The sequence below is a fragment of the Erythrolamprus reginae genome, chromosome 7 (assembly GCF_031021105.1).
Source record: "Erythrolamprus reginae isolate rEryReg1 chromosome 7, rEryReg1.hap1, whole genome shotgun sequence".
Lineage (NCBI taxonomy): Eukaryota > Metazoa > Chordata > Lepidosauria > Squamata > Dipsadidae > Erythrolamprus > Erythrolamprus reginae.
Genome location: NC_091956.1, coordinates 77741326 through 77755299, shown reverse-complemented (window position 1 = coordinate 77755299; position 13974 = coordinate 77741326). Strand labels below are relative to the sequence as shown.

Genomic DNA, 13974 nt, shown 5'->3' with positions numbered 1-13974 from the left:
CAGTCCCACAGCAGATTTGAAATCAGTTCAGAAATAACGGCAATCAAGGAATATATTTTAGAACTAAAGTGATGTTATGAACATGTTAGTATTAGCTAATAATATATTTTAATATATTGATTTCTGGAAATGTATCGTGATTATTAGTGCACAAATATTTTAAAACCACCTTGAGAGTTGAATTTATGAAATTTATATTTGATTCTGGATACACTGGGTAAAAAATAAGTAGTTTTCAACAATATACAGTGATACCTCATCTTACAAACGCCTCGTCATACAAACTTTTCGAGATACAAACCCGGGGTTTAAGATTTTTTTGCCTCTTCTTACAAACTATTTTCACCTTACAAACCCACTGCCGCCGCTGGGATGCCCCCCGTCCGGACTTCCGTTGCCAGCGAAGCACCCATTTTTGCGCTGCTGGGATTCCCCTGAGGCTCCCCTCCATGGGAAACCCCACCTCCGGACTTCCGTGTTTTTGTGATGCTGCAAGGGAATCCCAGTAGGGGAATCCCAGCAGCGCAAAAACGGGCACTTCGCTGGCAACGGAAGTCTGGAGGTGGGGTTTCCCAGTGAGGGGAGCCTCAGTGAAATCACAGCATTGCAAAAACACAGAAGTCCGGAGGTGGGGTTTCCCATGGAGGGGAGCCTCAGGGGAATCCCAGCAGTGCAAAAACGGGTGCTTCAGCTGGCAAAAGGGGTGAATTTTGGGCTTGCACGCATTAATCGCTTTTCCATTGATTCCTATGGGAAACATTGTTTCGTCTTACAAACTTTTCACCTTAAGAACCTCGTCCCGGAACCAATTAAGTTTGTAAGACAAGGTATCACTGTACTGCAATCTGATACTATGGAAATAGACAATGAAAAAGTAACTATCCCAAAAGATTCACTCATTGTGCAGTGCTTGAGTCTCAAACCCTGGCTATCAGCCTCCAGCTTTAACCTCTGAGTCCCAATGCCTCCAAAAGAGTGAATTATAAAAGCAGCAAAGAATTCAGAATTTGGAAATGGTAGGTTATTAAATGCATAGCATTGTTTATTTCACGTGAAGGGTCTGGAAACTGTTTTGTTTTAGAAACTCCATGATTTTTCTTAAAGCTTTTAGGTTTTCGTGTTTTAGAAACCTAGCTTGATTGTCAATAAAAATGCATTTTTGTTGGACTAACTGCATTACTTTATGTAGTGTGTCTGAGGCGCTATGCAGATATTTGTCTATAGTAAATGATGATTTTTTAATCTGGTCTGCATGAGTAAACAAAACGACAGTGTAAGTCTTCCAATTAGGCCCAAGGAGTTCCTGCAAAGGTAAAAGAAAAAAGAAAAGAAAGGACTTTGGCTTAATATAATAGGTTTTTAACTGTTTTTAGTATTGGATTATTGTCATATACTGTTTTATTACTGTTGTTAGCCGCCCCGAGTCTGCGGAGGGGCGGCATACAAATCCAATAAATAAATAAATAAACAAACAAATAAATATTTTACATACATGATTTTATCTTTTTCAATATGTAAGACAACCATTGGCTTTGATCTGCAATGGAATATTCCTACCTCCTGCCTCTTGTTGGAAAATCCCAACCCTTTCAAAGGAATTTTTGGGAAGTATAGGTTTGGTAAAACAGAATCCAAGTAATTCTGTGTGATTCTGTCTAAACCTTTACATGCAAAATTTAATTTAACTCATGATCACTTAACAATCGTCTAAGTGAGACATAATACATTGGGTAAGCTTTATATATATCTGGACTGGGAGTCACTGCTCACAGTCACTCATTCCCTCATCACTCGAGGCTCGACTACTGTAACGCTCTCTACATGGGGCTACCTTTGAAAAGTGTTCGGAAACTTCAGATCGTGCAGAATGCAGCTGCGAGAGCAATCATGGGCTTCCCTAAATATGCCCATGTTACACCAACACTCCGGAGTCTGCATTGGTTGCCGATCAGTTTCCGGTCACAATTCAAAGTGTTGGTTATGACTTATAAAGCCCTTCATGGCATCGGACCAGAATATCTCTGGGACCGCCTTCTGCCACACGAATCCCAGCGACCAGTTAGGTCCCACAGAGTGGGCCTTCTCTGGGTCCCGTGAACTAAACAATGTCGTTTGGCGGGACCCAGGGGAAGAGCCTTCTCAGTGGCGGCCCCGGCCTTCTGGAACCAGCTCTCCCCAGAGATCAGAATTGCCCCCACCCTCCTCACCTTTCGTAAGCTCCTTAAAACCCACTTCTGTCGTCAAGCATGGGGGAATTGAGAAATTCCTTTCCCCTAGGCCTATACAATTTATGCATGGAATGTTTGGTTTTTAATAGGGTTTTTTAGTTATTTTAAATGTTAGATTTGTTATATGCTGTTTTTATTATTGTTGATAGCCGCCCCTTGTCTACGGAGAGGGTCGGCATACAAATCTAATAAATAAATAAAATAAATAAATAAAGCTTGCCCATTGTACTACATGTCTCACTTAGAGGATTGTTACTCAGAACTTTACAGGAAAAGGATGTAATAAAACTAGATTAGTAGAGTAAACATTTAAATTTATTATACTTATTACTACTCCCACGCTCTTTCAATGAACATGCCATCTGGTGATCAAATTGAAGATTATAGTATGTTGGTATACCTTTCCCAGTTCTATCAGGCCATGTTCTATGCTAGAATTGTAGTCCTTTGAAAACAATTATAAACTGCACGCGTGTAATCTGTATTTGTTCAGATCTATCCCCACATATGGAGCAAACATTTTAGTGCAGTGTAAGAACTGGATTTGGATGAATTCACATGTGCACACCTCACTTTTTAAATTCATAACATTTTAGTTTAACACACAACCAATGAAGGGCTCAAAAACAATTACTACCACACTGTGGGTGTGGCTTATTGTATGAGTGTAACTTGACAGTTATGTGACCAGGTGGGAGTGGCTTAACAATCATGTGACCGGGGTGGCTTAAAGGTCATGTGACAGGGTAGGAGTGGGAGTCCACCCACTGACCAAGATAAGTATTCAGATAGGTGCTTGGACTCTTTTTCAGTTGATTATGTCACATTATTTGAATAGCCACAAAAAGGACAAATGATAGTGTTATTTGTTCAGGAGCACAGTAACATTTTAAGGTTTTGTACTGAACACGCAAGGTTCAGTATGATAACAGATTAGGCAAGTAGCTCAATTTTCTTTAATTGCTGTAAAAGTTCAGTTCTAGATGATGATGATGATAATAATAATAATAATAATAATAATAATAATAATAATAATAATTTATTAGATTTGTATGCTGCCCCTCTCCGAAGACTCGGGGTGGCTCACAACAATAATAAAACAATATTACAATGAAATAATGATTAAAATGAGCCGGGGTAGTGCAGCAGGTAGAGTGCTGTACTGCAGGCCACTGAAGCTGACTTGTAGATCTGAAGGTCAGCGGTTCAAATCTCATCACCGGCTCAAGGTTGACTCAGCCTTCCATCCTTACGAGGTGGGTAAAATGATTGTGGGGGGCAATAGGCTGGCTCTGTTAGAAAAAGTGCTATTGCTAACATGTTGTAAGCCGCCCTGAGTCTAAGCAGAAGGGCGGCCTAAAAATTGAATGAATGAATGAATGAATGAATGAATGAATGAATGAATGAATAAATAAATAATAATTAAATAAAAAAATGATAAATGATAAATAATAAATAATAAATAATAAATAATAAATAAATAAATTAATAAATTAATAAAATGATTAAAGCATTTATGGGTAAAAGCATACTATTTAATTATTTCTTATTTTAAAAGTAATTAAGGATCATACTAAGAAGGAAGGACAATAAACACGATTAAGTGTTCAATAAATAGTGCAAAAACCTATTAGCCCCATTGCGTTCCCACCCCCTCGTGGGCGCAGCAGCCCCTCACCGCTCACAACCTAGTGCAATTTCTATTGTAATTTGGTGTTAAGTTCCCTGAGCATTGAATCCTGGTGACGGGGCAATATATGGGGCGGCATACAAATCCAATAAAATAAATAAAATAAATAAAATAAATAAAATAAATAAATGAAATAAATGAAATAAATGAAATAAATAAATGAAATAAATAAATAAATAAAGTAAAATAAATAAATAAATAAAAATAAAATAAATGAAATAAATAAAATAAATGAAATAAATACAATAAATAAAATAAATAAAATAAATAAAATAAATAAAATAAATAAAATAAATAAAATAAATAAAATAAATAAAATAAATAAAATAAATAAAATAAATAAAATAAATAAAATAAATAAAATAAATAATAAAATAAATAAAATAAAATGTGATAGTATTAATTCTCATGGGCATTACCTCCATCAGTTGCATGGTGGGAGCCGCCTCTTCTTCGCACAGGACAACGTCGGCCCTCAGAACCCAAAGTGCCAAGTGTAGACCTTCTTCTCCAAAGTGCTGAGCTACAGCATCCTTGACGTCTTTCTGGATCTGCTCTTTGCTCAGGCTGCTGTGAGGAAACCCAGGCGTGTCCAGCACACGTACTTGCACGGTTAGTGCTCTTCCTTGCCGACGCCCCAAATCTGAAATGTTACAGCTGCGGCCTAGGTGGCAGGATGTAGTCACAGAGCAAGGGGAAAGACAACTGTCAAAGTCTGTACTGGCCAGAAGAGTATTTCCTGCTGCACTTTTCCCACTCTGAGTTCTTCCAAGCAGGAGCAGATTGATCCTCAGCAACTTACTATTGTCGGACATTGTATTTCCCTCTCGAAATTCCTATGAGAGGTAAAGTGAATAGTAACATTATTTAGCAAAAGTAGCAGCAGTAGACATTGCTACGGATTAGGTCCCACAGAGTTGGCCTTCTCTGGGTCCCGTCGACTAAACAATGTCGGTTGGCGGGGCCTTCTCTGTGGTGGCCCCGACCCTCTGGAATCAACTCCCTCCAGAGATCCGAACAGCCTACACCCTCCTCGCCTTCCGTAAGATGCTGAAGACTCACCTCTGTCTCCAGGCATGGAGAGGATTACCTTCCCCTTTGTTGTTTCTCTGACCTCTGTAGTATGATTAACCGGGTTGAGTGTGTACGAGTGCATAGTTGTGATTTTATGATATGGATTATTTTATATTAATATTTTTTAAATTGACTTTTTAAATTTAATATTAGATTTGTAATGTACTGTAGTACTGTTATGTTGTGAGCCGTCCCGAGTCTTCAGAGAGGGGTGGCATACAAATTTAATAAATTATTATTATTATTATTATTATTATTATTATTATTATTATTATTATTACTACTACTACTACTACTACTACTACTACTACTACTACTACTACTACTGTTGTGAGTGCTCTTCGACCAACTCTAGTAATGATAGATTCTGAGCAGGATGAGCCCATCTTGGTACCGTTTTATCGTCTTTAAAGTGGACTGGGCTATTCGAAACATGAGCTAAAGAACTAAAGTCCCCAACGATGTCCACTTTAAAAGTAAATACTGTATTGTCTAATTTCGTAGAGAAATGTTATGGGTTTGTGACAGATTTCATCAAATAAGGGACCATCTCATAAATGAAATCTTTTCTATAAGATTTTCTAATAAAATTTTTCATCATCTATTTTTAGAATAAATTTTTTCCAAATAGTTAAATATTCATGAATCTTATTATTTAAACCCAATATTTGCCACAATATGATTCCAATATATTTTCACTGTCCACGCTTCTGGAAATAAAATATCTTTCTTACTATATGTTGTTCCAAGAACTTTCCAAAACTGCAAGAGAAATAAATAACTTTCCAGCAGAGCCATAAAGAATAATATTCCACTATACAGTATTTTCATTCCATACACTAATAGCTCATGAAATATGTGCCGAATTATATTTTTGTAAATAAGATGAATTAAACCCACCTTTCTCAAATGGCAAAAAAAATAGATCAAAAGATAGTTAAATAAAACTTTGGTGGTCTAATATTCCTAAATCCCCTATTGATCCAAAAAAGATAGTGTATTTCCTTAGTATTAACATAGGAATATCTCTAAGAACACAAATTAAATGAGGAACAATATTCATTTTTATAGAAAAAGATTAACTCACCGAGTACATCCATTCCTCCTCCTCTTTTACCCTACACCTATATTTATATTATTCTGGGCAAAAGTGTTCAGAATACTGGATTGCCAAAATCAATGTGAAGTATGTGGAGTCTTTAAGAAAAATATGTGCAGCATCATTAAGCAGCAGAGGGCAAAGTACCAAAATAAATGTGGCAGGCACATTTGATGATGTAGGGGATCATTCAACATCTCAAAAATGCTCATTAAAACCTGATAGAAACATAGAAGACTGACGGCAGAAAAAGTCCTCATGGTCCATCTAGTCTGCCCTTATACTATTTCCTGTATTTTATCTTACAATGGATATATGTTTATCCCAGGCATGTTTAAATTCAGTTACAGTGGATTTACCAACCACGTCTGCTGGAAGTTTGTTCCAAGGATCTACTACTCTTTCAGTAAAATAATATTTTCTCATGTTGCCTTTGATCTTTCCCCCAACTAACTTCAGATTGTGTCCCCTTGTTCTTGTGTTCACTTTCCTATTAAAAACACTTCCCTCCTGAACCTTATTTAACCCTTTAACATATTTAAATGTTTCGATCATGTCCCCCCCTTTTCCTTCTGTCCTCCAGACTATACAGATTGAGTTCACTAAGTCTTTCCTGATATGTTTTATGCTTAAGACCTTCCACCATTCTTGTAGCCCATCTTTGGACCCGTTCAATTTTATCAATATCTTTTTGTAGGTGAGGTCTCCAGAACTGAACACAGTACTCCAAATGTGGTCTCACCAGCGCTCCTCTATAAGGGCATCACAATCTCCCTCTTCCTGCTTGTTATACATCTAGCTATGCAGCCAAGCGTCCTACCTGCTTTTCCTACCGCCCGACCACACTGCTCACCCATTTTGAGACTGTCAGAAATCACTACCCTTAAATCCTTCTCTTCTGAAGTTTTTGCTAACACAGAACTGCCAATGCAATACTCAGATTGAGGATTCCTTTTCCCCAAGTGCATTATTTTACATTTGGAAACATTAAACTGCAGTTTCCATTGCTTTGACCATTTATCTAGTAAAGCTAAATCATTTACCATATTACAGACCCCTCCAGGAATATCAACCCTATTGCACACTTTAGAGTCATCAACAAATAGGCAAACATTCCCTACCAAACCTTCCCCTAATCTGATCTTTGTCTTTTACTCTTGAAGAGCAATGAAAAATACATTGGAAGCTTCCACTTCTCAATTTAAGTTTCTTCCACTGAAAATAGAGATTAGTTTAATTTAAATTAGTCATATGTATTTCTTATTTAGGGCTTATTGGGCTGATGATTAAGAAAGCCTACTATAAATTATACACACATTCAGATATGCATTCTACACCCACCCACACCTGTATACACTACTCTGAAAGTAGCCCTTAATGTATAATCACACAAGAAAACCTGTCTCCTTAACATATTCTAAGTAAATCTTAAATAAAAATCGCGTTTAAACACTGCATTTACAGAAAAATATCAATATTCAGATAGTAATAGGATCAAGCCACAATCTGACCCTCAAGTACCAGCCAAAGCTTACTTATTCTATTGTGCCATGAAGTTCTGCTCTTCTCTGTCTTGTCAATCTGTACTTTGAAGCAGATCTTGATAATGTACCACTGCGAGACAGACACGGAGTCTTTATCGAAGTTAATGAGTTACAGAATGATCGTTATTTAGAAATGACACAATCTGTCACTTATAATTTCCTGTTCTGAAATTGTTAGCCTAACATGAAGAGGTGATAAGACGGAGTGGCTGTGGGTTTTGCCTCCCAAGGACAATCCCATCTGTCCGTCCATTACCCTGGGGGAGGGGAATCACTAACCCCCTCGGAGAGGGTCCGCAACTTGGGCGTCCTCCTCGACCCACAGCTCACATTAGAGAAACATCTTTCAGCTGTGGCGAGGGGGGCGTTTGCCTAGGTTCGCCTGTTGCAACAGTTGCGGCCCTATTTGTGTAGATGTAGTTGTAATAAGTAAAATACAAAATTGTTTAAAAGCATTTTCAATCATTTCTTAATTCACAGTCTTTTGTTGTTATGCTTTTATTTCAGTGAACAGATACTAGGAGGAAGATAATATCAACATATAAATAATTATACAAACTATGTGAATTAATAGAAATAGATGATATTACATTCCCCAAATCTGAAAGTCTGGCAACCACTGTTGTACAAGATTGCATTGTTCCATCCATTTTATCTGACATAAAAATGAGCATGCTAGTACATTAGCAAACAGTGAATATTGGTTTGAATTTCTGTCCATTTATATTTATAAGAGACGTGGTGCAGTGGTTAGAATACAGTACCGAAGGCTACTTCGGATGATTGCTGATTGCCAGTTTGGCAGTACGATTCTCACTGGCTCAAGGTTGAGTTGATTGAGGCTCAAGGTTGACTCAGCCTTCCATCCTTGTGAGGTTGGTAAAATGAGGACCCAGATTGTTGGGGGCAATAGGCTGATTCTGCAAACCACTTACAAAGGGCTGTAAACCACTGTAAAGTAGTATATATACCACTGTAAGTCTAAGTTGTATTGCTATATTTAGGCTGCTCAAGGGACTGAAATTTGTTTGTATAATATACAATACAAACTATTTATTTATTTATTTATTTATTCCTTTATTCATTCATTCATTCATTTATTTATTTATTTATTTATTTATTTATTTATTTATTTATTTATTTATTTATTTATTTATTTATTGGATTTGTATGCCGCCCCTCTCCGTAGACTTGGGGCGGCTAACAACAGTGATAAAAACAGCATGTAACAATCCAATAATAAAACAACTAAAAAAACCCTTATTGTAAAACCAAACATACATACAAACATACCATGCATAAATTGTAAGGGCCTTGGGGGAAAGAATATCTCACTTCCCCCATGCCTGACGGCAGAGGTGGGTTTTAAGGAGCTTACGAAAGGCGAGAAGGGTGGGGGCAATTCTAATCTTCGAGGGGGAGTTGGTTCCAGAGGACCGGGGCCGCCACAGAGAAGGCTCTTCCCCTGGGCCCCGCCAAATGACATTGTTTAGTTGACGGGACCCGGAGAAGGCCCACTCTGTGGGACCTAACTGGTCGCTGGGATTTGTGCAGCAGAAGGCGGTCCCTGAGATAATCTGGTCCGGTGCCATGAAGGGCTTTATAGGTCATAACCGACACTTTGAATTGTGACCGGAAACTGATTGGCAACCAATGCAGACTGCGGAGTGTTGGTGTAACATGGGCATATTTGGGAAATCCCATGATTACTCTCGCAGCTGCATTCCGCACGATCTGAAGTTTCCGAACACTTTTCAAAGGTAGCCCCATGAAGAGAGCATTACAGTAGTCCAGCCTCGAGGTGATGAGACAATACAAACAATTCACAATCTGAAGCCACTACAGCACCATAGGTCAGAACCTACCATCGAAACACGTTGTACATAAAAATATGTTTAAAATCTTTAAAAACAAGAGATTGGGATTTTTCTTACCAAGAGCAGCTATATAAGCAAGTTTCTCCATTCCAAAGTCTACCGCTGAGCCTAGTAGGATAGAACCTATCTCTTAAATATTAATTGGCGATAACGTCCAACTCAAACCAATTGCTTCCATCCTAGCCATTGGCAAAGCGACCACTAATGTCATGAAACCTGATCAATAGTCTCCCAGGACAAAGGCTCCCAGGAATCTACTTCCTATGAAAAATGAACCTGGAGTCTCTAAGCCAAAAATAGTGATTTTTTTTTTTGATCAAGTTAGTTTTCATGCACAGTCAGAATTTAATTGCTTTAATTTCTCATCCACAGTGTTGTGTGAATTCAGCCATTCCGTTGGGGGAAGACGGGTGTAACTGTTAGAACTATTCATTGTACTCGTTTGCTATTCCAGGTTACATTAATTTAAGACAGGCATTGTGAAATTACATGTTAAGCTATGCTGCTCCAACTCAGAACAATGGCAATTCTCCACAATGAGTATCATAACATGAAAGATGCTCAGAGACATCTGGAAGATCTTATGACCGCATGAGTAGAAGGATTTAAGAAACTTTTCTTCCTGTGGGGATATGACAGGCCAAACATGAAGTTGATTTATGTTACTGTACTCAAGATGCCTCCTTCAGGAAAGGAGCCTTCCCCAAGGTGGCAGCATATGCCTATTTCACAGGTATCAGCGCAACTAGACTGAAATTTCTTTTGTTCTGTTTATAGTTACGTTTTGCAATGTTAAAAACTGTACCTTAACACATAAAATGATTTCTGGAAAAAAGAGTTTTTCAAAAGAACTTGAGAGCACAGTACTGGAAAAATTCTTTATCATATGTAAAGTTGTACATTTTTGTATACATGTTAATTTTCAAAAATTAATACATCTGTGAAATTTGGCTCTACTTATTCATGGTAAAGGGGATGACATCTATAGAGCTTAATCTATTTCTTCCAGATTGACAGTTTTGACATTGGTCAGGTTTGTTTATTTGTTTTTTGTTCATTCGTTCATTCATTCATTCATTCATTCATTCATTCATTCATTCATTCATTCATTCATTCATTCATTCCCTATAAAGCCCTACATGGCTCAGGGCCACATTATTTATGGGACCATCTCTTGCCACATACCTGGGGACCATGAACTAACAACTATCATGGCCATATCGTATGAATGGTATGCATACATGTTGTCTTGATTGTTTAATTATGGGTTTTTAAATCCGGGTTTAAGAGTTTTAGACAGTATATTTGACTTCTTTTTATTGCTGCTGTATTTATATTGCTAACGTAAGCTGCCTTGAGTCCTTTGGGATTGGGTAGCATAGAAGTCGAATTAAACAAACAAAGAAGCAAGCAAGCAAGCAAGCAAGCAAGCAAGCAAGCAAGCAAGCAAGCAAGCAAGCAAGCAAGCAAGCAAGCAAGCAAGCAAGCAAGCAAACAAACAAACAAACAAACAAACAAACAAACAAACAGATAACTAAATCTATCTATTTATCTATCTATCTATCTATCTATCTACCTACCTATCTACCTATCTACCTATCTACCTATCTACCTATCTACCTATCTACCTATCTACCTATCTACCTATCTACCTATCTACCTATCTACCTATCTACCTATCTACCTATCTACCTATCTATCTACCTATCCATCCATCCCTCCATCCATCCCTCCATCCCTCCATCCCTCCATCCATCCATCCCTCCATCCAAGCATCCATCCATCTACCTACCCATCCATCCATCCATCCATCCATCCATCCATCCATCCATCCATCCATCTACCTACCTACCCATCCATCCATCCATCCATCCATCCCTCCATCCATCCATCCATCCATCTACCTACCTACCCATCCATCCATCCATCCATCCATCCATCCACCTACCTATCCATCCATCCCTCCCTCCCTCCCTCCATCTATCTATCTACCTACCTATCTACCTATCCATCCATCCACCCACCCACCCACCTGCACTTTTTCTTTCCTTAATATATTTTTAAAAATTTCTTAGATACAATTGCTCATCTCATTCAATAATAAAGTTCAGTTAAAAGCATTTTCCTATACTGTACTTGTATTGTTTTATGATTGCATATATTTCCTACATCTCCAGATATGTCAGATAAGACTTCCATCACTCCAACCTAGAAGTTATAATCCAAGTCACCTAAAAGGCACCTGAAAGCAAATGGCTGATCCTGAAAACCAGAATGTTTTCAATGTATATAAACATCGTCTTATTTATAACTCATGTTATTGCCACCCATAGTTTTATTCTTTTGAATTCTCTGTTCCCACACATTCCAGCTCCTTCACTGCAGACAAGCAGCCTGATTTAGCAGAGTGATAATGCCACAGTAAGCAATTTAAGATGTGCTCTTGCAAGCTTCACGCTCTCCGATGGGAAAATAAAGAGACTACGAATGGATGAACTAGCACTTACAGATGGTACTCCCATTTTATCGTTGCGAAATACTGATAGCATCCTATATTGGAAACATAATTTAGTATGTGTGGGTTCACTCCTTTGAAATCCAAGTTTCAATGTTGTTCCCCAAGAGGAAATGGATGCCTTCTGAGAAGAAATAGAATGTACTATTGCCCTTGAAAAAAAGCCTAGAAATCTCATGGCACTTTCTAAAGACGCCTCTAAGACAGCAAGATAGCCTGTCATTGAATGTTTGCCTCCCGTCCCCTGTCCTATTGTCTCTCCTATATCTCATATATCGTGTCTACTATTCTTCTATTCCAGTGTTTCCCAACCTTGCCAACTTGAAGATATCTGGACTTCAACTCCCAGAATTCCCCAGCCAACATTCACTGGCTAGGGAATTCTGGGAGTTGAAGTCCAGATATCTTCAAAGTTGCCAAGGTTGGGAAACACTGTTCTGTTCTATTCTATTCGTCTTATACTACTCTCATAATATCCTTCTTTAATTGATATATTCTATTTCTAAATGTTCACTTCTATTCTTTCTCTAATATATTTTACTCGAGTATAACCTCTATAACCTTCATTGTGTATTATTGTGCATTGGAATAAATAAATAAATAAATAAATAAATAAAGAAAGAAAGAAAGAAAGAAAGAAAGAAAGAAAGAAAGAAAGTCAAATAGCCATAAAAACATACATAGGATTGTCTTGTATCCAGACTTGGTATGCATAACTAACTTCAATTTAATCATCAGCCTCAAAATGATGCTATAGAGCATTGCACATCACAACAATTAGACACAAGAACAGTTTTTTCCTGAATGCCATCACTCTTCTAAATAGATAGATAGATAGATAGATAGATAGATAGATAGATAGATAGATAGATAGATAAACTTTGCTGCTTGTATCCTTACAATTTATATTGACTGGTTCCTAAAATGATGGATTGCTAATATGTACCTGGACTATCATTAAGCGTTGTGCTTAATGATGGTCCAGTTTTTTCCTGAATGCCATCACTCTACTAAACAAATAATTAGCTCAACACTGTCAGACTTTTTACTAAGTCTGCACTTCTATTTCTACTAGTTTTTTCTCATCATTCCTATCATCCTTTTCTTCCCACTTAGGACTGTATGACTGTAACTTGTTGCTTGTATCCAGTGATGGGCTACCAAAATTTTTACTAGCACACTGTGACTGTGGCTTATGCATTTTGTTTCAGCATCTTTCAGTGCAAATTGGGTGCTCTTGAGTGGAGCTCCAAATTTTGCTACCGGTACTGTGTTCCTGACCATACCCGTAGGAACCCATCATTGTTTGTGTCCTAAGATTTTTTATTAATAGAAACATAGAAGACTGACGGCAGAAAAAGACCTCATGGTCCATCTAGTCCGCCCTTATACTATTTCCTGTATTTTATCTTAGGATGGATATATGTTTATCCCAGGCATGTTTAAATTCAGTTACTGTGGATTTACCAACCACGTCTGTTGGAAGTTTGTTCCAAGGATCTACTACTCTTTCAGTGAAATAATGTTTTCTCACGTTGCTTTTGATCTTTCCACAAACTAACTTCAGATTGTGTCCCCTTGTTCTTGTGTTCACTTTCCTATTAAAAACACTTCCCTCCTGGATCTTATTTAACCCTTTAACATATTTAAATGTTTCGATCATGTCCCCCCTTTTCCTTCTGTCCTCCTTAATATTGATTGTTTCTTCATTGTTTACTTGACCCCTATGACAATCATTAAGTGTTGGACCACTTGATTATTGACAAATGTATCTTTTTTCTTTTATGTACGCTGAGAGCATCTGCACCAAGACAAATTCATTGTGTGTCCAATCACACTTGGCCAATAAAATTCTATTCTATTCTATTCTATTCTATTCTATTCCATCCCATCCCATCCCATCCCATCCAATTCATTGTGATTTAAGATAATGGTACACGGTCATCA

The 13974-nt window shown here is 37.6% G+C and overlaps 1 protein-coding gene across 1 annotated transcript; it reads right to left on the bottom strand.

Moving 5' to 3' along the window:
- Positions 1 to 756: 756 nt before the first annotated feature.
- On the bottom strand, positions 757 to 7662 carry GIMD1 (GIMAP family P-loop NTPase domain containing 1). Its single transcript, XM_070756678.1, has 3 exons — positions 7627 to 7662; positions 4338 to 4754; positions 757 to 1303 (listed from the first exon to the last, which is right to left on the bottom strand). Exons 2-3 carry the CDS (start codon positions 4731 to 4733, stop codon positions 1043 to 1045), a joined length of 657 nt encoding a protein of 218 aa, XP_070612779.1. The 5' UTR covers positions 4734 to 4754; positions 7627 to 7662; the 3' UTR covers positions 757 to 1042.
- Between the last annotated feature and the right edge of the window lie 6312 nt (positions 7663 to 13974).